General features: G+C 38.5%; 1 protein-coding gene across 1 annotated transcript in view; it reads left to right on the plus strand.

Annotated features, from left to right (window-relative positions):
* The window catches only part of LOC140484474 (LIM domain-binding protein 3-like), a 209,769-nt gene extending 194,053 nt beyond the window's left edge, over positions 1 to 15,716 (plus strand). Inside the window, exon 22 of the mRNA XM_072582883.1 lies at positions 474 to 15,716. Coding sequence (XP_072438984.1) covers positions 474 to 563 — 90 coding nt within the window. The 3' untranslated portion in view covers positions 564 to 15,716. The remainder of the gene's footprint in view (positions 1 to 473) is intronic.
* Positions 15,717 to 26,099: the final 10,383 nt, after the last annotated feature.

The following is a 26,099-nucleotide window of genomic DNA, read 5'->3' on the forward strand; positions in this document are numbered from 1 at the left end:
CCCTCTCAGGAAGGTAATTTTGGATGTTAGTTTGTGACAGTCAGTGCACTGCTTTACATCAGTTGGCAAGATGGGATCATACAGATGGTTTACATAGGCAAGGTGCCACAATGCACCGGGGTCATGTATGGGATTTGTTGAGAGCTATATTCCATGATATTGAAGGGTGATTGAATGAAAGGCCAACCTTAATGGCTTTCCTGACATTCATTAAAGAATATGGTTTACGGCTGGAATCAACATTCCTAACCTTCATCTAGTAGAAGGATGAAGCCAACCCTGGGAAGAACTGAAGGAAAGAAAGCTAAGTTGGCGCTGGCTTGGTATTTACCATGATTCTGTTTTTTTCTTCACCTCTGTATTGTGAGAAAGATCATCAGAAAAAACAATTTGTAAGGTGAGCTGTGTTGGTTACAGTTTGACTCCAAATGTCTGACCTTTAACATAGTTATAATTTTTTCACTTTTCTTCAGGTGTGCCATGTAAATCTAGAAGGTCAGCCATTTTATTCCAAAAAGGACAAGCCACTCTGCAAGAAGCACGCTCATGCCATTAATGTTTGAGACGCTCAGGGACCATCAAAAGAAAGCCTGGAGGAAAACCTATTTAAAAGGAGAACATGGAGAGCAGCTGTCTCTTTCAACAAACAGATCCAACAGCTGCCTCTTAAGTCTTTTCATTCTTGTTTTATTTTGTTTTAATTAAGTTTCAAATAATTTAACTAAGATTGTGAGTGTTTGTAAAAGTTCAGTTGCTGGATGGGCTGCAGGATATTGTGGGAATGCATTTTTTCCACAGCCAATTACAGTAGCTTCTCACAATGCTTTATCAGGCACACTCAATACTAACAAAACACATTGCACATAACTGGAAAGTTTACAGAGTTAAGCTTGATGAATGCTATTCTGCTGATCCTGATTTGATAGCTAATATTTCTGTAAACCAGGTTTCCAATTGAACTAGATAAAATCTCCACCTGCATTAAGCGGCTTTCCTTTAAGTTTGTGTCTGTAATTACTGTTTTATATGGCTTAGTCCTGTCTTTTGTGTCTGGTTAGTAGCTTTAAATTGTAGTGTAATCATACTGAAACTCTGCATTTTTGCCATGTACCATGTTTGTACATGGATTTGTTAAACTAAGCAACTTCTAACAATGTCGTAGTTCAATTTGCTTATTTAAAATTTTTAAGATGTTGCTTAAGGAGCAAAACTCTTGAGTAGGTTTGAAATTGGCAGTTCTGCCACAGCTGTCCTCATTTTTATTGTTTTTGGACGTGAAGGGGCTGACCAGGCACTATTCTGTCAGCACTACATGATTCCGTATTTATGCTTTAGAAATTGTCTTGAACCTTAAAATAAGCTTGGTTAGGAAATAACTATGTGACAAATCAAAAGGCATGCTTCCTAAAGTTTATAATCCGGTTGCTTGCACTGATTTCATTTGATGCAATTTCCCCAAACTTGACAGAGCTTTGTCAAAGAACAAGAAATTTTAAGTCCAAATTATGTTCTCAAAAGACAAGTTTTATGACCTTTTGTGCAACTTTAGAAAAACATAGTGGTAGATGTCAGCCCGACCTACAGAACTGGCTATGTCCCCTTGGTGATTTATTCATCATTGGGAGCTTCTGCTAATTGCAAGGTTTACAAGCCATCAAGGTGGCCATAAAATAAAGCGAGTTAGTTATTTTAGGTGCAAGAACATGAGTGAGAAAAAGGCTTAACGTGTCACATCAAAACTAGCAAATGGTGTTTTTTTTTACATGCTGTCTAATTGTCCTGTTTTATGGCAGATATACAAGTGAGCAGGAATTCAAAGGAAACATTTCTCAAAATGGATTGAATTTGTGGTTAGATCACCAATTGCATCTGAAGCCTTTATGTTTTAATAGTTTTCAATTTATCTTATCAGAAGTTAAACTTATTCAAATCATAGCCACTTTAATCAGGGCAGAGTGAAAAGAATTGCACCTTATTTGTTTCTGTTTCTGTTTCTGTTTCTGGGTCCTATGACATTTCACATTTTACCCTGTTTGATTTGGTGGTTTTAAAATTTTGAGCTATCTTGGGTTTCATTGACTGCATCAGCTATTGTCAAATCAAAGTGAAAATCCCAATTATAGATGATTTGTTTACAGTCTGAGTGTCAAGTAATCATTTTTTGAGAATGAAGGTAATTTAGATATTTTTATTATTTGTTATTTTTTTCATTTTTTGACAATGACATCCAGCAGCAGTTATTCCTCTTTTATATGCTAAACTATCTATTATAATACTACACTTACTTCGATATAAACTGGATAATCTCCTCTAGTGTTGCTTATAGCCAAAAATTTATCTTTGATTCTAATCTTCACATTATTATTCAGTAGGGGATTATTTGGTTGGTGGTGCTGGGGTGAGGTGGAACAGGACCTCATGACACTATGGTGTGCGTCTTTTCCTAAGACCTTCACCCAAATGTCAGCCTAGTTGTCAGGTTTGGTTTCCACTCTGGCAAATACACGATAGTAGCAGATCACTACTGCTAGTAGAGAGCTTGAATGGAAGAAGCGTTCCATTTCCTGATCAATTAGGAAGCGGCATTCGAATTTGTGTGGCGTGTGGTATGTGGTGTGTGGTGGGGGGTGGGGGAGTGGAGGAAGGTGTCCAATCCAGGGGAACAAAATATGCATGGATCAGCAATACAAGTAGTGCTGTATTGGCACTTATCCTGTCTCCAAAGTAGTCCTAAGCTCCTTTGGGCTACCATGTTTCCAGTCAAGACTATACCTGCAAAGCAGGTTATATATAAGCAGCCAGCTCTTCCTTCCCTTGGAAGAGCTATTCTTTCACCTCTACTGGGTTTCCTTTTCACATCTCTCGCCTATCAATACACTTGTATTCCTCCATCCAGTCCACCCTAAAGAAATCTCCTTCTAACCAGCATTAGAGTTTGTCTTTCCCATCTCTGTCAAGGGTTCTTTCTCTTTCTTTCATCTAGCCCACTTCATTTGTTTGCAGACATTAGGATGAATAAAGTTGTCAAGATCAAAACCATTAAACAGACAATGTACAGTTACCTTGATCAAGCTGCTCTGCGAAATATCTCTTTTGTCTGTCAAGCAAGATTTTTTGTTTAAAAAAGCAGCAAAGTAAAATTCCTTCGCCATAATTCAGAGTTGTAATAGATTGGCAAAGAGAGGTTTTAGAGAAAGCCATGGCCCAGATAAAAGGGGACAGCAGTGTTATTGTTATTAGGACCTTGGTGCTCATTTAACTCTGAAATAATAATTTGACTCCAAAGTCACACAGAATAAAAGAATATTCACTAATTTGGACTAATTACTCTTCATGGCACTATTGTGTCAGGTATGATTTCAATTATTTATCTGTTGCCATTGAATTAGTGTTTTATTTCTCTCTAACGTTTCTTATCTATCTCACTGAATCTGCTACGATTGCCAGTTTGTGACCTATTTCATCACTATTCATTTTTATCTTCAAATGGGAGGTGATAAGTTAATTCTGAAGAAACTGAAAGAGTTGGATTTCTTTGAGTGTATTGGAATTTAATATTTCCTTCTGCTCATCTAATGATTGTTGTTCCACTATGGGTGCCATTTATCTTAAGTAATGAAGTACAGCAATCAGCAGCCTATTTTACACTCCACTAAACATACATTTCAATAAAGTAATAGAAAATGGAAACTTCAATGAAACCTAGTATCAAGCAAAGTGTAGACTGCTGATTCACTGTCACCTGTTTTACAGATTTCAATTCCCATGTGTCTTCATTGGTTAGAACCCCCTCTCATTCACCTGCACCAGTTATTACTCACTACATCATTATAAATGGCACAACACCAGTTTATAGTCCAACAGGTTTATTTGTAAGTACAAGCTTTCAGAGCACCGCTCCCACTCACTACATTGTCACATTTTCCCCATCACTCAAAATCAGCTGTAGGGAATTGTGCCCTTCACTACAGCATATCGCTCCTTGCACCATCCATTGTAGCTGAGCACTGATTCTTCTTATGACTAGTATAGCCATCTTGCAGCTGTCTTGCCTCTTTAATTCTCTTTCCTTTCTCCCCATTTCTTCCTGAAAGTGTAACATGACAAGAAATTGATTTATTATATCCTTCCTTTCCAAAGCCAACTTCCCCAGCATGAAGTTGTTCCATGAAGACCTGCTCCAGTTTCTGTTCTTGCTTCTCTTGTTTGATCTGTCATGTCTTCTCATTAGAATTTCTATGCTTCTGCTTATCACCACTACTTCTCTCCATATTTCACTTTTGTATTTTTTTTCTCCTTGTGCTAGCTTGTGTTTTCTTCTTTTCTTATCCCAAAATTTAAAATCTATCTTAGTACTAAATGGGGAAACAGCCTTTTAATTCTTTGAGGACATGTCACTATATGTACAAATCACTAGAACTTGAGGTGCTTTTCAGAAGGGATTGGAAAGTCAGGTGAGTGATCCAAAACAGAATACCAATGTTTACAAAGAAAGGAGCAATCAAGAGGCAAATTATGAAGGAAGTGTGCTGTAGGCCAACTTTGGTCAGTGAGAATATAGGCCAGGATAACTGGGTACTGTGGTAGGAGATTCCTCAGGATTAGAGGCTGAGACAGGTGCCAGAGCAAGCAGGCAGTTGGGATATGATGCCAAATTCCTGAGATGGAAACAATAAGAACCAGAATTTAAGACAGGATGCCTAAATTAGTAAGCAGCAATTGAGGAGAAGCAAGAATGGGAAGAAATGTGGACTAGTTGGCAGTAAGAGTGGAATGGTGAGGATACAGAGATTGGAAATTTTGGGAACTGCCAGCCAGGATGTAGCTTTCAAGATTTTGATTCAGAAAACATATCAATCAGAGCTGTTTGACATGAGGAAATTAAGAAACCTAATTTCAGGACTAATAACATAATGACGCTGCAAATTAAATATGCACACGACAATTAATATGTTTGTTGTACATAACTCAGCAGAGGAGGATGGCATTTAGAAGACAATTAGACATCATTATGGTTTAAGTGATAGTTCTCCTGAAAAACTGCTAACTCAGTTGGCTAACCGCCTATATCAGAGTTTCTGAGGAAAAGGGAAATTTGAACTAACTTTTTTGCTGTATACTATAAATTCAGGTGCTGATATTTATCTACTTTCTTTTGCTATTATTTTTAACCATGTACAAATGCTTTTTAGGAAGCATTCTTGCAAGGCAAGGTCTCTGTAGCCTCATGTGACCCTCAAGCCCAGGCTTACAAACAGTGAAAACTTATTCATAAATTGCACTAGCATTATATTTAGGGTTTTCTGCTATAGGTCAACAATCCATTTTTCACAGTGGCTGACTCGCACCACATTGCAAGGCCCTTCTTAAGCCATAGTATCTGCACAGATTTTGTGATATGTTATTTCTAATTGTTTCCTAATAGCATTAAAAATTATCTATTTGTATTTCTAAAACTACTTTTATCATAAGGCGATTAAAACTTGCAATGGTTTCATTCATTTCTGCAAATAGAAGAATGGCATTTTAAGTTCAATCTCATTAATCCTTACTCTGAGATACTTACAGACTGTTTGTTTGTGATGCACGTGTTTGTGTGTGTGTGTCCCCACTGCAGAGCTTCTGGACCAATCACAGGTCTCAATGGCAGCTGCCAGCTTGCTGAATTCTAAAGATCCACAGTTGATGCCTATTCTTCAGGTGACCCATGAAGGTGTCTTTTTCTTCTGCTTTTTATTGGTTGGTGTCATTGGGAGAAAGGATTCGGATAATTGGAGTGGCTTTCAGCAGCAATGCCCTGCCCCCACCTGGTCCCAGATTGAGACAAATGAAAACCCTTCCCAACCACAAGTCGATTTCTTAGGTGGGAAACTGCCACTTTTCTCCTCTGCCAGAAGTGTAGGCAAGCAGACCAATGGTAAGTTAAGTGCCAATCAATTTACCGTTTAAGGGCCTTAATCTCTGTCGAGTCAAAGATAGGGTTCATGAATGGGCTCTTTTGGTGCCGGGGTAGAGGCCCTCACCTTGGACTGAACAACCTGGGTTCAAGGGATGGCACAGTGGCTCAGTGCCTCACAGCGCCAGCGATATGGGTTCGATTCCCGCCTTGGTCGAGTGTCAGTGTGGAGCTTGCACATTATCCCCGTGTCTGCTTGGGTTTCCAATCACAATCCTAAGATGTGTAGGTCAGGTGAATAGGCCATGCTAAATTGCTCATAGTATTAGGTGAATTAGTCAGGCGAAAATATAAGGTAGGGGAATGGGAATGGATCGGTTACTGTTCGGAGGGTTGATGTGGACTTGTAGGGCCAAATGGCCTGTTTCCATACTGTAGGGAATCTAATTGAAAAAAAAGTCCCATCTGCTCCAGAGGTATGCAGTAACATCTCTGAACAGGTTGGGAGAAAAATAGGTTAATTTAAAAGAAAAACAAAATAGGGCTCTTCAAGTCCAGGCAGTGGATTGTGAGGGGGGTCATCTCTGCTGACCACCTGCCCCTCATCAGTAGTTATGTTTAAGCCTGAGTGTCATTGGAGAGGGAATGCATGCTGTCTACCAATTCTCTTGACGTCTTTAGAGAAAGGTGGGCATTGTGAGGGTGGAGTGCATTATTTCCCTCTCTAACTCCATTTTGATTTCGTCCCCCACTCTTTGCCTATACCCCCCTCACTTTTTTTAATGTCAACATTGTCGATGCAGGATTTGTTTGTTAATACACACCTGGCCACATGGGTGTTTACCTGTTGTGGAAATATAGATAGAATAAAGTCTATTTACACAGGGGAGAAAAAAGCATTCTTTTGGTGCAGTGGTGGTGTTCCTACTCTTGAGTCAGGAGGCCTGAGTTCAAGACCCACCTCCTCCAGAGGTGTGCAATAATGTCCCTGAAGAGATTGCTTAGAAATTATCAAGTAAGTCCCCAACGGACTTTCTCATACAGCAGTTAATTGCTGATGTTTCTAGAATAGGACAAGGCACCCCATTATTTGCCCTTCTAGCCACTTCCAGGGAGAAGAAAATTCCATCTTCATGTAGCCATCAGCATTCATGTGCTACACAGAAATGATTAGGTTTAGATTCCCTACAGTGTGGAAACAGGCCCTTCAGCCCAATAAGTCCACACTGACCCTCTGAAGATCAACCCATCCATTTACCCCTGACTAACGCACCTAACATTATGGGCAATTTATCATGGCCAATTCACCTGACCTGTACATCTTTTGATTGTGGGATGAAACTGAAGCACCCGGAGGAAACCCACACAGACACAGGGAGAATATGCAAACTCCACACAGACAGTCGCCTGAGGCAGAAATCGAACCCGGGTCCCTGGTGCTTGAGGCAACAGTGCTAACCACTGGGCTACTGTGCCGCCCCTATTTCAAATTAACCAATTCAAAATTGATATTAAACTTGGTTGTAAGAATATTTCCCTCAAAGCCTTACCTGTTTATCACTTTTAGCACATTCAGTATTGTAAACCCCAAGCTTTCAACTCTTCCATTCTGACCATTTATGTAATCCTCCACCTCTTGATCACTTCAGAGGGGACAACGTTTTACTAACCTAGGGCCACGCTTTGAAATTTGCACTCTAAACCTCTACTTTCTCATCTCGATCTCTCCTTTAAGAGCATCGTTATAGCCTGCCTCTTTTAACAAACTTTTCATCAGCCTTCTGTCTCCTTCATTGACTTTATATTCATTTTTAATTCTGCATTTGTGGAAGATTTTGAGATATTTTATTTTGCTAATGAGGAGTTATAAATGCTAGTTTTTGTTGTATGAATGTGTGCCTCATTTAGGAAGAAAAAAAATCACTTTGATACTGTTATAGACTAGCCCAGAGCCCTCAAAACATTTTTAAGCAGGTCGCCCAGACTGTAACTTTGCTATTTGTTTTAGCTCAGTATATAGTGAATATTCCCAGAGTAAACGAACTTAAACAAACAAACTTTATTTACAAAATTATGGAATGAAACACAATGAACAAAAAAAACCAAGTACCAGATAACTTATCCTATCCAAACTCAGCTTAATGATGCTGTCCCGAAAATACCTCCAACAGTCTCAATACACACATCCCTTAGCACAAAGAGTGAAAGTGAAACCAATCAGTGCTTACAGACCTGTAGAGAGAGAGACTTGCCCCAGCAGCATTTCTTCACACACACATTGTTCTGAACTGAATGTAAAAAAACGAATCTAAACAAAGGCTAGCTACACAGCTAACTGGCCACTCCCCTTTGACGATAACAGTTTCTTTTAAGACATGAAAATCTTAAGCTGGATATATTATCTGATAGGGTAAACAAAAGGGCCCCAATAAAACTTGTAAACCCAGCCTAGTTGGAACCTTGAGTCGTTAGAACTTCACTGCAAAAAACTCAAGGGCATAGTAACCTTGTAAAAAGAACCAGTATTGTGACAATACCCACAAAATGTTGAAAAGTTCTTCACAACAATATTTTTATTTGTAGTGCAGTCACTTGGAGAACATACTGCACTTTAATTTATGACACAAGATCTTCCTTAAAATGTAGTGAGGTGAAAGTAAAAAAAAAGTGATCTGTACCACTTACTGATGTGATGATATGTTCCAAAAAAGAGTTACATTTCTGAAATTGAAGATGCTCTAGCACCAAAACAACAATATAAGGCAGACTCAAAAATAAAACATTTTTAACTCAAAGATTTATTTTGTATTCCAATATTGCGATGATTGCAGCTTGAACTAGCTCATTGGGTAACCTTTCATTCATTTAGGAGCAAGGCAAATCCTTCTGAGATTGCCTCAAAGTCTGAAACACAAAGGATGGAAGCACTGATGTCTTTCATTCAGGTTTCCTGTTTCTTGTCTGTGAATGGCATGCAAAACAAATTTCACTCATTTCATGAATGGAGGGCAAATGGAATCAATCAGTGTTGCTTTAATGTTGAGTGAAACTTGTGCGGAAAGAGTTGAGGTAATTTCACTTCCCTGATGTTAGAATTGCTGTTGCATAGACTTTGTGAGTTCTGCTAGAAAAGAGTGTTATTGCCAAGTTTTGTATTTAACATTGCTGTAGTAAACTAAACATATTTAGAATAACACAAAGCTGAAACAACTATCTAAACAAATTAGTATTATTGAATACATAGTGGGCACCTGTGTTATTTCGCACATTGTAATCAAAGTTATGTTCTATTAATTTTTCCCACCCTTTCCCATTCAGATGTTTTTCTAAGCACTGAAGATTGAATCAGGTGACTAAAGAGAGTGTTTGTAGTAATTCCAGCAAATCAGTGGAGAGAATGCATAAGCTAAAAAAATTATTTCACTTTGTTGTAACAATCCTGTATACACCAAACATGAAGAGTGGGCCAAAAGCTTGTTTCTGCTCTTAATTTCAAAAGTATCATAGGTTCATCTCTCAAATTTTGCATATCTTTTTTGACTTGAACATTACCTGGACAGAGCAGAGAGGAGAAAATTGAACAGAGGGAAACCAGGCAGATTCCGTTCACAGTGTGTGATCCTCCTTACCCAATTTTTCTGTGTCCTGCTTGTGATGATGCTGATCCTTTAACAAGGTTAGGTTGTCCTTGGATTTTTTTTTAAGGAGGTCGTAAAGATACAGTCTCTGAAATGTCTGGGGTTGAGCTACTTGAGAATGCTTTCAAGTTTAAAAAAAATATACTTGTACAATGAAAGGAGAGTGGCCAGTTCCCCAACTTAGCTTTTCTCTGATTTGGTTTGCTTTGGTTTTAGCAGTCTGGCTGCTCACTGAAAGCCGTTGGTCAGTTTGAGGATGCTGGTCCAAGAAACAGCTACATGGAAGAAGATGTTCCATGCTGAATCCCTCTGCTATTTCTCTCTCTCCTGTAAGACCCTGTATTTAATTTTTCCTTTAGTGCCAAGGGCTGATTATGAGGGTTGTTGAAAGTTTGGAACAGCGTCATTAATTTGGGATAGTCTGTTGGGTTTTCAGACAGGTTAAGTTATTCTATATTCTGTTCTGTTATGTTTGTGTTTCATTTGGTAATCTTGCAAATAAATTTTGTCTTGTTTAAAACTATGTGGTTGGGCCAGCTGCATCCCTCCTGGAATATCCACTTCACACCTGCTTAAAACAACTAGCAACGTTAGGGTCTGGACTACTTTCTTGAAATATTTTGAGGGGTTCAAGCCTGGTCCATAACATGCCCAGGCTTAATACTCTGTAGGTAAAACTGTTTCAAACTGTAACTTACAAATTGAGGAATGTTTATAATCCATATAGTGTAATATGCTATTCATTTATAGATCAGAACCTTTAAACCTGCATGCAGCATTAAAGGTGAAGTATTAATTAGGTGTATAAAACTTGTTAGAGGCTGACCAGTGACTTTAAAGTTTTAAGTTAACTAAGTACATTTAAAATATACTAACTGTACTGTAGGCAAAAGTGATAGCCCATTTTCAAACAGCAAGGTCCCACAGATGGCAATGAGATAATATGTGACCATGTTTTAGTGATGTGCACCAAAAATTAAATTTCAGCCATGACAAATGCACTGCTGTTCCTAAAATAGTGCCATGGGATATTTTACATTTACCTTAACAGTAGGCAGAGCCTTGGCTTTTACAACTTACATATTTGAAAATTGTCACCTCTAATGAAGCAGCACTCCTTCAATACTGTACTGGACTCTTAGTTTAGATTCTGTCCTCAATGAGTGCTGGAGTAGCTTTGAAATTCAATTATTTTAGGTTTCAGATATACATTACATACTATTAAGAGAAAGTAAAATTATTTATGTTTTTAATGTAATTAAAATACCATCTGCCTCAGTTGGCTTGTTAACCAGTGAGTCCTGACTGATTATGAGATGAAATAGATTTTCCTAAAAGATTGGCATTTGATTGTTGATGATGGACATAAATCACTATCTGCAACGTGCAAACTGATGATAATCAGTGTGAAAATGGCATGATTTGCATTGACCCCTTCAGGCACGTCTGTGTTAAATTTTAGTTTTTAAAAACAAATTAGTGAACAGTAGCACGCGTTTGAAATGAGAAAAAGAATGTATGATGGAAACATTGGTGCGAATTGACATTTACAGACAAGTCTTATTTTTGAATGCATTACTTTTGCCTGTTTTTCCTTTGATCTTTTACCTGACTGAAATTACATCCCAAAGAAAGTTATAACCATCTGTGCACAAAACAATTGGGGAACAGTGTCTGCTTTTGATGAGATGGTTTGCCAATTATGGCACTTTACTAAATGCCCAAAACCCTCTCCTAAGAAGACAACAGTGCAGCATAATTGAAAGGAGATGTCAGAAGGATCAATACAACATGCCACACAACCTGGGAACAGACATGTAATAAGATAGTACACCTTGAGGAAACTGTCAAGGGAAGTCGACCTAACATTGTAGCCTAATTATCCATGAGAAAAAGTGATGCCTGATGCTCTGTTCTGCAATCCATCTGAGCTTCAAAGCAAATCTATCCTAATAAGTAGCAAATTACAACTGATAGCTTTAATACACACTCAGCTTCACACTTAACATTGCTTTAATATAACCTACCTGTATGCTGCAGAATACAATTACTTCCTCCTTTATTTTGGGAACGCAGAGCAGTGGGAAAGGTTTCATATCAAACCATGAATGATGAATGTGCAGGCTTCACATGCTTAAATCATCTGCTAGTCTAGATGAAGGTCAGAAGAATAAAGTTCTGGTAGGAAATGAATGACTGCAATTGGCAAAAGTTCATTCAGTGGATGGCACATATCCCCAGCTGGTTCCATCCTGACCTGGAAACAATTCTAGATGTATTACCAAAGGTTATTCCCAGTTAGGAGTGTCAGATCCTTCAGAAACAGTAGTTGATATATTTGTGGACAATTCAGCTCTCCCATATGTTGATTTCCCTAGCAAACCTTCTTACATCTGATACCATCTTGCTAATCTCCTCTGCAATGTTCGTTAGATATCTTTTTGTGACTTTAGTTTCCTATATTTCTCTCTGTTCCTGCTTTATTAACGTCTTGGCAGTGTTTCATTTACAGTTGACTTTTCTGTGAATTAAAAGATAAATTCAATTCTTTTAGATATACATCACAGACTATGAAGTGAAAGTAAAATTATTTATGTTTTTAATGTAATTAAAACATGAACAAAAGTCTATAACAAAAGTAAATATTGCAAATAAGTAGAAATCTTTTTGAAAACCTTAGCCCTTCCACTTCTCATGGAACTTGAGACAGTCTAGCCCACAGTGGCATAGGCCCGACCATAGGTAGGGCGAGAAGTCAGGTACCGAATCTGGAACAAGGATCCAAACCTATGCTGTTGGCACAAATTAATCCAGCTAGTTTAGATAACTGGCCTCGACAAGGGGTCCAAGTCACTTTGGTGAGGTCTGAGATTACCAAGACTACTTGAATTGTGATACATTGTGCCATGAAATTGGTATTTCTAACCATGGATTGACTTAGGAAAAAGGAGGAAGACATTAAAGAAATATCCCAAAATTCCAGCACTACTTTCAACCTACAGAGCCACAGTCACTGTTCTTCCTTTGAATCGATTTGAAAAATGATCAAAAGATCATTAAGAAAATTTTCTAGAGTTTGTAGAATATTTTCTAGAGTTGATAAATTCATTAACCAGAGAACATAAATTTCAAATAATCATTAAAAGCATGCTGTTCGTTAGGAGATTTGTTGAAGACACAGAAGATGAAATTTAACCACTGAAAGCTGGTGAGTTGAGGTCTGATGTTAAATGTTAAACTCAACTGTACTCACCCACTAACAGGTTTAATGGACACAGGATGAAGGGGGCGTTGCCAATCTCCTGCTTTGAGGAAAGTTGGTAATTTAAGTTGCCAGTCTCTAATTTAATATGCTTTGTAGTTTAACTCTGTACAGCCAAGTTTCAGACTTCAGGAAATCCAACAGTTAAAAGGAACGAGCTTCAGGGAGAAAGCCTTTTGCAATAACTGCTTGTGGTCAGGTGAGCAGGACCTCTTCCTCCCACCTGTCTCCCTTATGAAGACTCTCTAGGTAAGATTCTATCTGAGATGGAAGAACAGGATTGGTCTCAGTCCTCGTTTGTGCCCTACTTCCCCAACATCTAATATTTCAATAGCACCTGAAGGTTCCCAACTTGTATGAGAGTTACACTCTTCCAACTGAAAAATAAGCTTGTCAATCTATCTGATTTCTAGGTGAAGTATCAATCAAGGAAAAATTCTGCATACTTAAATGGAGAAAAGTGTCTGAGCCTCCATCCTCACCCACAACCCCAGCCTATACAAGTTGCCCCTGCCAGTATTCAAGACAGAATGTTCCACAAACAGCAGCACAAAACAGAATCTAGAATAGATTTTAACAAGTAGATAATTATTAAAAAGTATATAATATATTTTTTAAAGGGACTGGGAATAGTGGAATGAAACTGAGTAGATAACTTGGAGAGAACAATGGATTTTGGGCCAAGTGGCTACTTCCAATGCTGTAAACTTCTGTTCAAAAGAGCCAGATATATTTCATTGTCTCATTCTTCTAGCCCAGCACCATAAATCATTGGTTTTGCAAAGCTTAAATATTCTACAAATCAGCATAAAAATAAACTATCATACTGCACAAATCTTTTCATAAGCAAAAAGAGGAGGATATTTTTGTGTCTCCTGAACATTTGAAATAATATCTGATCTATTTTTATTAGGGGAGTACAAGGACTCTTAGATATATGAGAAGCAATTTTGTTCTTTTTTTTCCATAATGCCAGAACTATTGCAGTAGAAGAACAAAGAAACTTGAATAATTTCCATGTATTTTTCATTTACATATTTCTGATTATAACATCTCTAGACACTCCTGAGAAAAGCTTCGTGAAAGATTAAAAAGAACCCATTTCACTTCAAGATTTGTCAAGATGAGGTGCCAAGCTTATTATAAGGGGTATATATCACAACTAATGTAATAAAGTTGAACAGAAGATTCTGATCTAAGAAGTCCTTTTTCTTATTCACCAAATTAATTTGTTTTGCTTTATGGAAATTTCTGTGAAGTGTAACCTTTCTCTTTGAATTATGATAGAATTTCAAAAACTTAATCTAAAGATCCAGTCCGTATGAAATCCAATTTAATCGCAGACTGCAGAGTGGGTATTTTAAAATGGTTCTTGAGCCTACAAATTACTTTTAGCTGTGTAAGTGGATGTGCTTTTATGTAATCAATTATACAAGACCAATAGTGCAAAAAAATAATGCTTGGAGCAAGGTGTGAACTTTTTTCTCTCACTGGACACAATGGTGGCATTTTTTTAGGCAACTCTACAGGAAATAATGTTGCTAGTTTGTTGGGGGTTATGCAGAGTGATATTGTGTTCACCTCATAGCAAACTGATCAAAAAGACAGCAGGCTTAATCACATTCAGGGAAATCTATTCAGAATGATATCAATTATCAATCAAAATCAGAAGTGAAGAGCATTCTGATTGCAGAGTTGTAGAACAACAGACAAAAGTGAACCATGGGAGGATGGTTTTGATTCTCATCAATTGTGTCTCTGATTTTTGAAGTAACATTCATATTTTACCTGCTGCATAAATGCCGCTGTGAAGTGTAAACATAGAAGTAATCATGCGAGAATGTCTGCTGGATTGAACCAATTATTTAACATTTTTCTTTACATATAATGCAACATTTTTAAGATTTAGATTGTGATATATATTAACAATGTTAAGATTAGTGGAATCATCTATTAAGCCTTGCCTATTCAAATATATTGCCTTGTTGTTATCATAAATATAGATTAATACATTTGAGATGCATTTACTTTCATGTCATTGGACAAGTGGTTCCGTGGGTCTATTCTTGAACTTTTCAATGGGGAAATTGTGAAATCTGGTACACTCTGAATTGACACTTTTAAAATAATAATGGATAATTTGATGCTCCAAAGAGCCGTCCCTTGATTGTTACTTGGATAAAATTTTGAAATATATCTTTAATTATTTTAATCCCCCAACCCCATATAGAACATTGCTTCAAACATTGTTCTCTTTTTAAAGACACCTGAATTGTTTCAACCTTTATTTGTACCAGAAACTAAATTAATGAGTGGGATGTGACCTGCCTGAACATTAGTTAAGTTTACTAATTTTTTGGTTTGCCGAGAATGTGTGCCAACATCTGGCTATAGGAATGTTTTTTAGTGTAGATGGTTATGGAAAAGGAGAGTAGTCAAATGATATAATACCTTCATATGACTGCAGTAATAGATATTTTTTGCTACTGAGCATTAATGACATTAATTAAGATGATACTGCCTTCCACTGTGGTGACAAATTTGATTATTATTTTAGGAATGCTGAATGGTTACAGTATCAATCGATTCCTAGAATTATATGTGTTTTTGAATATATTTCTGGTTTTTAAAAAATGACTTTGAAAACATTATTCTTATTACTTTTCCATTTGCATGTACTGTACTGTTGCAAAACCATCTTTCAATTTGGTGGCTGGTCTGATATTATAAAAACAATTCAGATATAATTCTATTTAGCCTCTGCACCTAAGAGTTCCAGGCGTTCTGTTCTGTAGAGCATCTAGGTGGCAAAAAATGACTGGAGGCCAAAGGATTTGTACTTGGTTTCAATTTTGCATGACCTTAAATGCATGAAAAGTATGTTCTGATACTGTATCAATAAAAAAATTATTTGCTTGAAGATGGCAATCTGTGTATTATGTTGTCAGGGTAACTGGATGAATTACAATGAGTTATGTTGCTTAGCTTTTCAAAGAAATCAATGCACACAAGTGCATACATGCCAACCAACAAAATTCAGAAAAGCTGACTAACCGCTTCAGAAATCCCTTAAAATGCTGACAACTCCAAAAATCAATGTAAAACTGAAAAACAACCCAGTATAAAGGCCTACAATCAAAGCTATTGTTTCAAGGTGATAAAGTTAAATTCGTTATTATTGCGATGCTCTGCAATTAATGTTTTGGAATAGCATTATATAATTCAAATTTCAGTGAAAACTGAAACCCAACAGCCTCCACAGTAACACAAAGGAGCAGTTATTATAGGAATGCAGTCAGACATGAGCTTGTGACCTTAGGTATATTTATACCTAATATTTTATCAATTATATTCTAAAGAAAAGTGAAATATATAAAATAGCATCTTTTATAATATTTGTTTGAGAAGATTGTGACAGAGGAAGTGAACTGTTGTATAAAAATATTATCCCAAGTCTTGCTCTCCATCCCAGGAAACATTAAAGAATGTTTGTTGCATTTTGTAGTATTCTGAAGTGTACTATGACTCTGTGTGTGTATGAGAGAGAGAGAGACACTCAAGGATAGCTCAGTGGTAATAAGGAGTGTCACTGAAACTCTTTTGTTACATCACCTTCTGTCTGGAGTCTGTGCTATTACCTCATTTCCTTTGAGCCCATGCACTTTTTATTTATTGCTTTTATTCATAGGCTTCACTGGCAAGGCCAGCTACTTATTGTCCATCCTTACATGACTTTGAGAAGACAGTGGTTGCTGCCTACAGAGGTACTGCTGTTGATAATATGGAGGTATTCCCTCTCAGATCTTCCACGATTTTCATCCAATGATGAAGCAACAGTAATATAATTTGAAGATATAAAATCTGGAAGAGAACTTGGAGTTGGTGTTCATATGCATCTGCATTCTCTGTCCATCTGGTGGTAGAGGTGACAAGTTTAGAATGTGCTGATGAAGGAATTTTGAGGCAATGTTTCAGCAGTTCACCTTGTGGCGGTATATATTGTGCTAGAGGGCATGATGTTTAAGGCAGTAAATGTCTATGCCATCAAGTGGGCCATTTGTCCTGATTGCTACAAAATATTTTGAATTATTATTGAAGGTATACCCAACTCGGCAGTGCAGAGTTTTCCGACATATTCCTGACTTGTGCCTTACATGTGGTGAAAAGCTTTGAGGACATTAGTTATTTACTGTAGAATGCCCAGTGTCCATTTGTTCCTGTAGCTTGAGCCAGTTGTGTTTCTAATCAGTATTTGTCCCAGAATATTGATTGACAGAGAGCGATGTGATTTGTAAGGCCACTGAATATTGATGAGAAATATACTTCCACTTGCTGTAAGTGATCTTTGCCTAGTTTTTGCCACTTAGCTACCCAAGATTTGATATTGTCTATGTCTTGCTATTTGTGGGCACAAATTACTTGAGGAATTGCAAATGGAGTTGATCATTATAGAATAATTAGTGAGTAACTATTCAATAGAAGATCTTGATGAAGCAGTTGATGGAACTTCGTATACTACCCTGAGGAATCTTGGGTGTCATAACTGGTATTCAAATGTACCAAATATCACTCCAACTAATGGGGAGGTTTCACTCCAATTCTCAATTAATTTTACTACAGGCTCCATGATCTCCATATTTCGTCAATTGCTACCTTGATATCAAAAACAGTTACTCCTATCTCAGCTCTGGAATTCAGCTCTATAAGTACAGTCCATACTTTTGGCAAAGAGTATAATGAGATCTGGTTCTAAGTGATTCTAATGGAACACAAACTGACCATTGGCCAGCAGACCACTGTTAAGTACTGAGGCCTCCTTTGCGATGGGCATTGAAATCCCCCACAAAGAAAGCTTCTTTGTTCACATTTGACCATGAGATGGACTATAACTTCATACCCCTGAACTACAAATCCAATAACATAAGCATTTTTGGAGATGATTCCACATTTTTATACATTCCTAGTGTCAGTTTCTTCTTCTGGCATTTCAGATATCTGTTCTTCTGTTCTTGAAAATCATGATATGTACTGTCATGTTTCTATATTCTGTGGCTTCATTGAGTAAGCAATCTAACTGGGAAACCTACTGATTATCATTTACCATCCCTTGCTCAGCTGATCAATTAGTACTCCTCTGTGTTGAACACAAAGTACAAGAGCATAGAATCCACACCAGTGGAAGCCATCAAAGTCCATAACTTGGTAATGCCTTGAAAGAAAGCTCCTTTTTCTAATGAAAACTTAATTTCCATTCCATTGGTTATAATTTCCACTTTGTGTTTTCATGGTTTAAAATCCTACTTCTTTCAACTTTACAAGTACTTAAACCGCTCAAAAGAAATCTTCTGTGTTCTTTGTGGAAGTCAAATATATTCTGGATTAGAGTGGTGCTGAAAAAGCACAGCAGTTCAGGCAGCATCCGAGGAGCAGTAAAATCGACGTTTCGGGCAAAAGCCCTTCAACAGGAATATCTTTTACCGAAGTCAATTATATCAACATGGGAGTTAAAAGTAACTCTGAAAACGTTTCCAATCTTGTGTTTTATGTAACCTTGTTGGCTTCACTCTTTTCAAGCAGCTTAAAAAGCCATTTAATTAAGTAGCAGCTGCAAAGTTAAACAGCACTCTGGAGGAACCATAGCAAAGACAGAGCTCAATTTACTGATACAGCTCTAAACCATTGTGAATCAGTTTGCATAAATCCATTGCCAAACTGTTTTAAAATTCATGTTAATTTTATCTTTGTCACCACCTTTGCAATGTTTCCGACCTTCAGTATCAATTAAAATAGGCGGTAAGATAGACTGCTTCCTACCATCAAGCCAATTGTGTATCTAATTTGCCAGCTCCCCGTGGATTCCATGTAATCTAACCTTACAGAGCAGCCTACCATGTGGAACCTTATCAAAGGCCTTATTGAAATCCATATAGACTATGTCTACTGCACTGCCCTCATCAACTTTCCTGGTCACTTCATCAAAGAACTATAACAATAGCCACAGAGTATAGCCACTCAGCTCCAAAACTCTCATATGTCCTTTTTCATAATCAGATTAACCATTCCAGCATTTTCTAATACAGTAGCGCCTCGACATACGAACGACCCTGTTCACAAACAAATCGGTTTACGAACAGGATTGTCCATAAAATTTTGCTTCAACATACAATTCAAGGTACAAATGAAGAAACGAACGCAAAAAGCCCATGTGCAACCACGTGGTTTCATTGTTCTGCTTTGCTACACGCACTTTGAACACAAAAGCTCTCAGGCCCTGTGTGATCTCATTCAGTTCGTCTTTAGCACGTGCGCTGTGAACATCGTTCGTTGCTACGTCCAAGCATTCTTATGCTATCCGAACAATGGGAAAAATTGATTCAGTTCATGAACTTTTCAGTTTGCGAACCGGGTCCCGGAACAGATTAAGTTTGTAAGTCGAGGCGCTACTGTACTTTTTCTTCTGGTCTTACTCCATTTTCCACAAACTTCAATTGCTCAAAAGTTCTGCTGCATTTACCTTGCCCCTTATTAAGTCCACTTACCTTCATGTTTTTTTTGTTGACCTAGTTCAGTCCCCTCTTCCATGATACCATAAAATTAAAATATTTAGGAATGAAATTAGTGTACACCATCAGCAGGAAATGGCAAATCATCAGGTGAATTTTTAACCATGACCAAACTTCTTAATGAATTGCTTTTGGTGCATCTTGTTCACAAAATGCAGAACAAAGCCAATCTGGCTAATGATTAGAGTCACAGCATGGAGACAGGCCCTTTAGTCCAAACTAATCCAAGCTGACCAAAATGTCCATTTCCCTGCACTTGGCCCATAGACTTCTAAACCTTTACTATCCATGCATTTGTGCAAATGCCTTTTAAACATTGTTAATGTACACACCTCAACCACTTCTGCTTAGCAGCCCATTCCATATAGGTACCACCCTCTGAATAAACAAGTTGCCCCTCAGGTTCCCTTTTATTCTTTCCCCATAACCTTAAATTGATTTGATTCCCCAACCCTGTGAAAAAGACTGAGTGCATTCACCCTATCCATGCCTCTCATGATCTTATAATATTTCTATAAGATCCCCCCGCTCAGTCTCCTATGCTGTAAAGAAAAATGTTCTAGCTCATCCAATCTCTTCCTATAACTCAGACCCTTGAGTCTTGTCAACATCCTTGAAAATTCCTTATGCATTCTTTCCAGTTGAATAACATCCTTCCTATAGCAAGGAGACCAAAACTGAACACAATACTCCAAATGCAGCCTCACCAATGTCATGTACAATTGCAACATTACTTCCCAACTTCTATCATAAATACCCTCACTGATGAAGGCCAATGTACCAAAGCCTTCTTCACTGCCCTGTCTACTGTGACTCTGTTTTCAGAGAACTGTATACCTGAACTCCAATGCCACTCTCTCCTTAAGGCCCGACCATTCACCTTGAATCTCCTACCTTGATTTGACTTTCCAAAATGTAAGACCTCAAGTTATCTATATTAAACTTTATTTGCCATTTCTCAGGCCACTTCCCCAGCTGATCAAGGTCCTGCTGCAATTTCTGACCAGCTTCCTCACTGTCCATGACATCGCCTGTTTGAGTATCATTTGCAAACTTACTAATCATGCCTTGTATATTCTCATCCAAATAATTGATATAGCTAACATAGATTGATGGGCCAAGCATCAGCCCCCAAGATATACCACTAGTCACAGGCTTCCATACTGACAAGCATCCTTCGACTATTACCCTCTGCTTCCTACCATCAAGCCAATTGTGTATCCAATTTGCCGCTCCCCCTGGATTCCATGTGATCTAACCTTACAGGGCAGCCTACCATGCGGAACCTTATCAAAGGCCTTATTGAAATCCATATAGACTACCTCTACTGCCCTGCCTTCATCAACCTTCCTGGCCACTTCATCAAAGAACTCTAACAATCTTCTCCACATCTAAGCCATCCAGGACTTTCAGTATTCTGTAAGTTTCAATCAGATTCTACCTCATCCCTCTAAACTCTATTGACGACAGACCCAGAATCTTCAAATGCTCTTTATATGACAAGCTCTCTATCCCCAGGATCATTCTGGTAAACTCCTCTGGACCCTCTCCTATGCCAGTACGTCTTTCCTTGGATATAGAGCCCAAAATTGCTCACAATATTCCAAAATCAGTCAAACTAGATCTCATACATCCTCAGCAGTACATCTCTGCTCTTGTTTTCTAGCTCTCTTGAAATGACTGCCAGCATTGCATTCACCTTTGTCACTGCCAACTGAACCTGCATGCTAACCTTAAGAGAATCCTGAATGAGGAATCCCAAGTCTCTTTACACTTCAGATTTCCAAAGTCATTCCCCATTCAGAAAATAATCTACATCTCTATTCTTCCTACTAAAATGTGTACCCTATTTTGCCATGTAGTGTTCCATCTGCCATTTCTTTCACCAGTCATCTAGCATGTCCAAGTTCTTCCGCAGCCTTTATACTACATGTCCCTTTATACTTCCTTTATACTACATGTCCCTCCACCTATCTATCATTGTGTCATCTGCAAAGTTAGCAACAATGTCCTTAGCTCCTTTGTTCAGATCATTAATGTATAATGCAAATAGTTGTGGTTTCACCACTGACCCCTGCAGTACTCCACTAGTCACTAACTGAAAAAGACCCCTTCTGCCAGTCAATTATTCCTTTATTCATGCCAGTACCTTGCCCTGAACACAATGGGCTCTTGACTTATTTAGCAGCCTCCTATACAGCATCCAAGGCCTTTTGGAAATCCAAACAAATCATGTCCATTGGCTCTCCTTTGTTTAACTTGCTTGTTCCCTCCTCAAAGAACTCTAATGAATTTGTCAAGAATGACCGCCGACCGCCCCCCCCCCCCAATCAAAGCTATGCTGCTGCTGCTATCCGATTTTACTGTTCATTTTCAAGTACTTCACAATCGCATCCTTAATAATGGGCTCTAAAATCTTACCAAGGATTAAGGTCAGGCTAACCAGCTTATAGTTGCTTGTCTTCTACTTCTCTCCCTTCTTAAACAGGAGTATTACATTAGCCACCTTCTAGTCCTCTGGGATGCTCCCTGACTCCACTCACCACTATTGCCTGGTCTGGGTGAATTACTCACATTCAGACTTTTCAGCTTTCCCAGCACCTTTGCCTTAGTAATGACTACTACACTGCCTCCTGACTCTCATGAAGTTCTAGTATGTTGCTGGTGTCTTCCACTGTGAAAATTCATGCAAAGTACCTATTCAGATCTCCACTGTTTCTTTGTTCCCCATTACTACTTCTCCAGCCTCATTTTCCAGCAGTCCAAAAGCCACTCTTGCTTCTTTCTTACCTTTTAGATAAAAAAACTCTTGCAATATTCTTTTATATTACTAGCTAGCTTACTCTCATAGTTTATCTTCTCCTTATTGCTTTCTGTTATCAGCTGCTTGGTTTTAAAGGCTTTCCAATCCTCTTGCTTCCCACTAATCACCAGATTGTATGCTTTTTCTTTTGCATTTATGTTTGTCCCTGACTTTCCTGGTCAGCCATGGCTGACTCTTCCTGCCCTTAACATGCTTCTTCTTTCTTAGGATGAATTTCTGCTGTGCCTTCTGAATTACCCCCAGAAAATCCTGCCATTGCTGTTCCACCATTTTCCCTGCTAGGCTCTTCTTCCAAACAACCTGGCCAGCTTCTCTCTCATGTCTTTCTAGTTACTTTTACTCAATTGCAATACCATTATATCTGATTCCAGCTTCTCTCTCTCAAACTGCAGCATGCATTCTGTCATATTATGGTCACTATCTCCTCAGGGTTCTTTCATGTTAAGCTCCCTAATCAGAACTGCCTCATTGTTCATCACCAAATCTGGAACTGCCTGTTCCCTGGCAGGCTCTACCACAGGCTGCTCCAAAAAAACCATCTCGTAGACATCACATGAATTTTTTTTCTTAAGATCTGCTACAAACCTGATTTCCTAGTCCACCTGCATATTGAAATCCCCCATGATTATTATAATATAGTGCCTTTCGTATATGCCTTTTCTATCTCTTGATTTATTTTCTTCCCTTCATCTTGATTACAGATACGAGGCATGTACTGCCTTCTAGATGGTGGTATCCTCGAGGTCAAAAATTGCTGTCTATGCAGTCATGATGTATCTAGCACTCAGTGTACAATGTTGGTGGTTGAGCAAGTTGATGCTAGTGGATGCAGTGACAATCAGAAGGACTGCTTTTATCCTGGATGGTGTCAATTTTCTTTAGTGTGCACTCATCCAAGGAAGTATGGATTATTTCATCACGCTCCTGGTTAGTGCCTTATAAATGGCAGACAGGATTTGGTGAGTCAGGAAGTGAGTTGCTCATTGCAGGATTCCTAGACTCTGACCTGTTCTTACAGCCACAGTAGTTAGATGGCTATTCAGTGTACTGGTCAATGATTACCCTTAGGATTTTGATGTTGGAGGTTTCAGCAATAGTAATCACATTTTTATTCTCTTGTTAAAGAGGGTCAATTACCTGGCATTTTGTGGCATGAATTATTATTTATCAGCCTAAACCTGAATATTGTCCAGGTCTTGCTGCATTTGGACAACTCTTCCCTTTCTGAAGTGTTGCAAAAAGTGCTAAACTTGCGCAATCATTAGCGAACATCTTAACTTCTCACTTTATACAGGAGGTCACATCATTGACCAAGCAGCTGAATATGCAAAGAATTTTATTTTTCTGACCTGATCCTTATATCCAGCACATCAGTGCAAAAGATAAGGCAGAAGTAGTTGCGTCCATCATCAAACAGAAGCGCAAGTGAATGGTCCATCTCATCCTCCTCTTAAGATGCCCAGCATCATGCATGCCACTCTTCAAAAAATTTGATTCACTTCACATGATATCAGCAAATGGCTGAAGACACTGAATATTACAAATGCAATTTGTCCTGACAACTTTCTGGCAATAATACTTAACACTTGTGTCTTCTAGCCAAGTTATTCCAATACAGTTAAAGCACTGGCATCTGACAATGTGGGAGATTGCCCAGTATATCTGGTCACTCTTGAGATTACCAAAATAATGGAAATAATAGTGCTATCAAACCACAATTGCAAAGGAATAACCTGGTCATTTACATTCAGTTTGGTCTCTGCCAGGATCACTCAGTTCCTGACATCAGTTCAGCCTTGATCTAAAACTGCTCAAAAGAGCTCAACAGCAGAGGTGAGGTGACAGTGACTGCCCATGACATCAACATGTCATTTGATTGAGTATGGCATCAAGGAGCTCTTGTGAAGCTGGACTCAACTGAAACCAGGGGACAACTTTATGCTGGTTGGAGTCACACATAGAACTGAAGATGACTGTGGCTGTCAGATGTCAGTCATTTTGGCCCTGGAATATCTCAACAGTAGTTCCTCAGGCTAGTGTCTTGAGCTGCTTCAACAATGACCTGACTGCTATTATAAGGTCAGAAGTTCACTAAGAATTGCACATATTTATCACCATTCACAATACACCAGATACTGAAGCAGCCATATCAAAATGCAGCAAAACCTGGGCAATGGCAGGCTTTGGCAGGTAATATTTACACTACTCAAGTTCCAGGCGATGACTATATGCAACATATAAATACTGTGACTACAACAGCAGGTCAGAGGGGAAGTATTAAATGGCAAGTAACTCACCTCCCCAATGTCTGTTCATCACTTATAAGATACAAGTCAGGATTGTGATGGAATATTCAATACTTGAAATTCTTGACACCTACTTGGACAAGGCAACTCACTCGAATTATATCCTATCCAACACCTTCAATATTCACTCACTGATACACAATGGTAATGGCCACTTACCCCTTCCACAATATGCACTCCAATAACTTTCCAAAGCTTATTCGATAACACTTTCCAAACCTATGGCATCTAACATCTAGAAGGACAAAGCATGTGAACTCCACCCTCTGCAAGCTCCTTCCAAGCCACTGACCATTGTGACTTGGAACTATACTGCTATATCTTGTCCCTAGTCTTCTTCCTAACAGCACTGTGGATGTCCTTGCAGCTCAAAGAACGTAGTGGCTTGTGAAGGACGCACTCCCAGGGCACTTGTGGATAGTCAACAAATGCTAACCTAGCCAGCAATGCCCATGTCTCCTGAATTAAATTTTTAAAATTGCCAGGCTAGATATTTGCCAGACAATTGGCCTCAGATTTTAAGAATGGAATGGACTCATGATTTTTCATGCCTGTCTTCTATTGGTCACTTCTAATCCTTGAGAATGATATAAGAAATCTGCTGCGTAAAGCATTAATGCTTCAGGATCTGGATCTCATGGGTTTATTAATGCTCCAACATGTTGTACAACCAGACTCACCATATCAATTTTTTAGAAGCTTTGTCCAACCTGCCCTCTCCCAGCACCTTTTGGATATCATTACTAATATTAATCTTCATGATTCACATCGTAATCATACAGTACAGTGGAATTCATTCAGCCCATCATTTTTGTCAGCTTAACAAAAGGAATTAGTCCCTTTCCCGCTTCCCTGGTAAGAAAAAAAATGTATTTTTGACACAGTTCCCTTTGGAAAGTTATTAAATCTGCTTTCATTATTTTTTCATGCAGTATATTCCAATTCATAGTAAGTAGCTGTACACTAGGAAAAAGCATGATAGCACCAACATTAATGTTTTTGGAAGATTGGAAGTTTTTTGGAATTTAGACAATTTAGAAAATGAAACACTTTGGCACATTACTAGAAGAACAGTTGTCCATTCACACTTTGAGGTGGATCATACACTTAGTTTAGGAATAATTAATAGTCCATGCAAAGGCAATGTCAACCTGTGCTCTGGAGATTATGGCAGCTTAGTGATGTGACCAACAACTAAATGTGTAAAAGCCTATTATATGGCTGTTGAATGATGGGGATTCTAGTTACCAGCATCTGGGATGCCTCCTTCGCAAAAAGGATCCCAGGATAGGACACTTGCTTGAACCCTTTGCCCCAAACCACCCAATCTTTCACGCTATCCTCTTCCTGCCAATATTCCCCTCTTTCCCTGTTCTCCCCCCCCCTTCCCCCTTTCCCTCTTACCCCCTCCCTCTCCCTATTCCCCCACCCCCTTTTTCCTCCCTCCTTTTCCTCCTCATCACCTACCCTTTCCCGTTTCCTCTTCCATCAGCTCCTGCCCCATTTTCCAACTCCACCATTTTGCCCCCACCCCATTTTCCCCCTTTCCCCTCCAACCTTACCCCTTTCCCCCCCTCACCCCCAACCCTATTCCCCCTCACCACTGTCCC

The sequence above is a fragment of the Chiloscyllium punctatum genome, chromosome 13 (assembly GCF_047496795.1).
Source record: "Chiloscyllium punctatum isolate Juve2018m chromosome 13, sChiPun1.3, whole genome shotgun sequence".
Classification (NCBI taxonomy): Eukaryota; Metazoa; Chordata; class Chondrichthyes; order Orectolobiformes; family Hemiscylliidae; genus Chiloscyllium; species Chiloscyllium punctatum.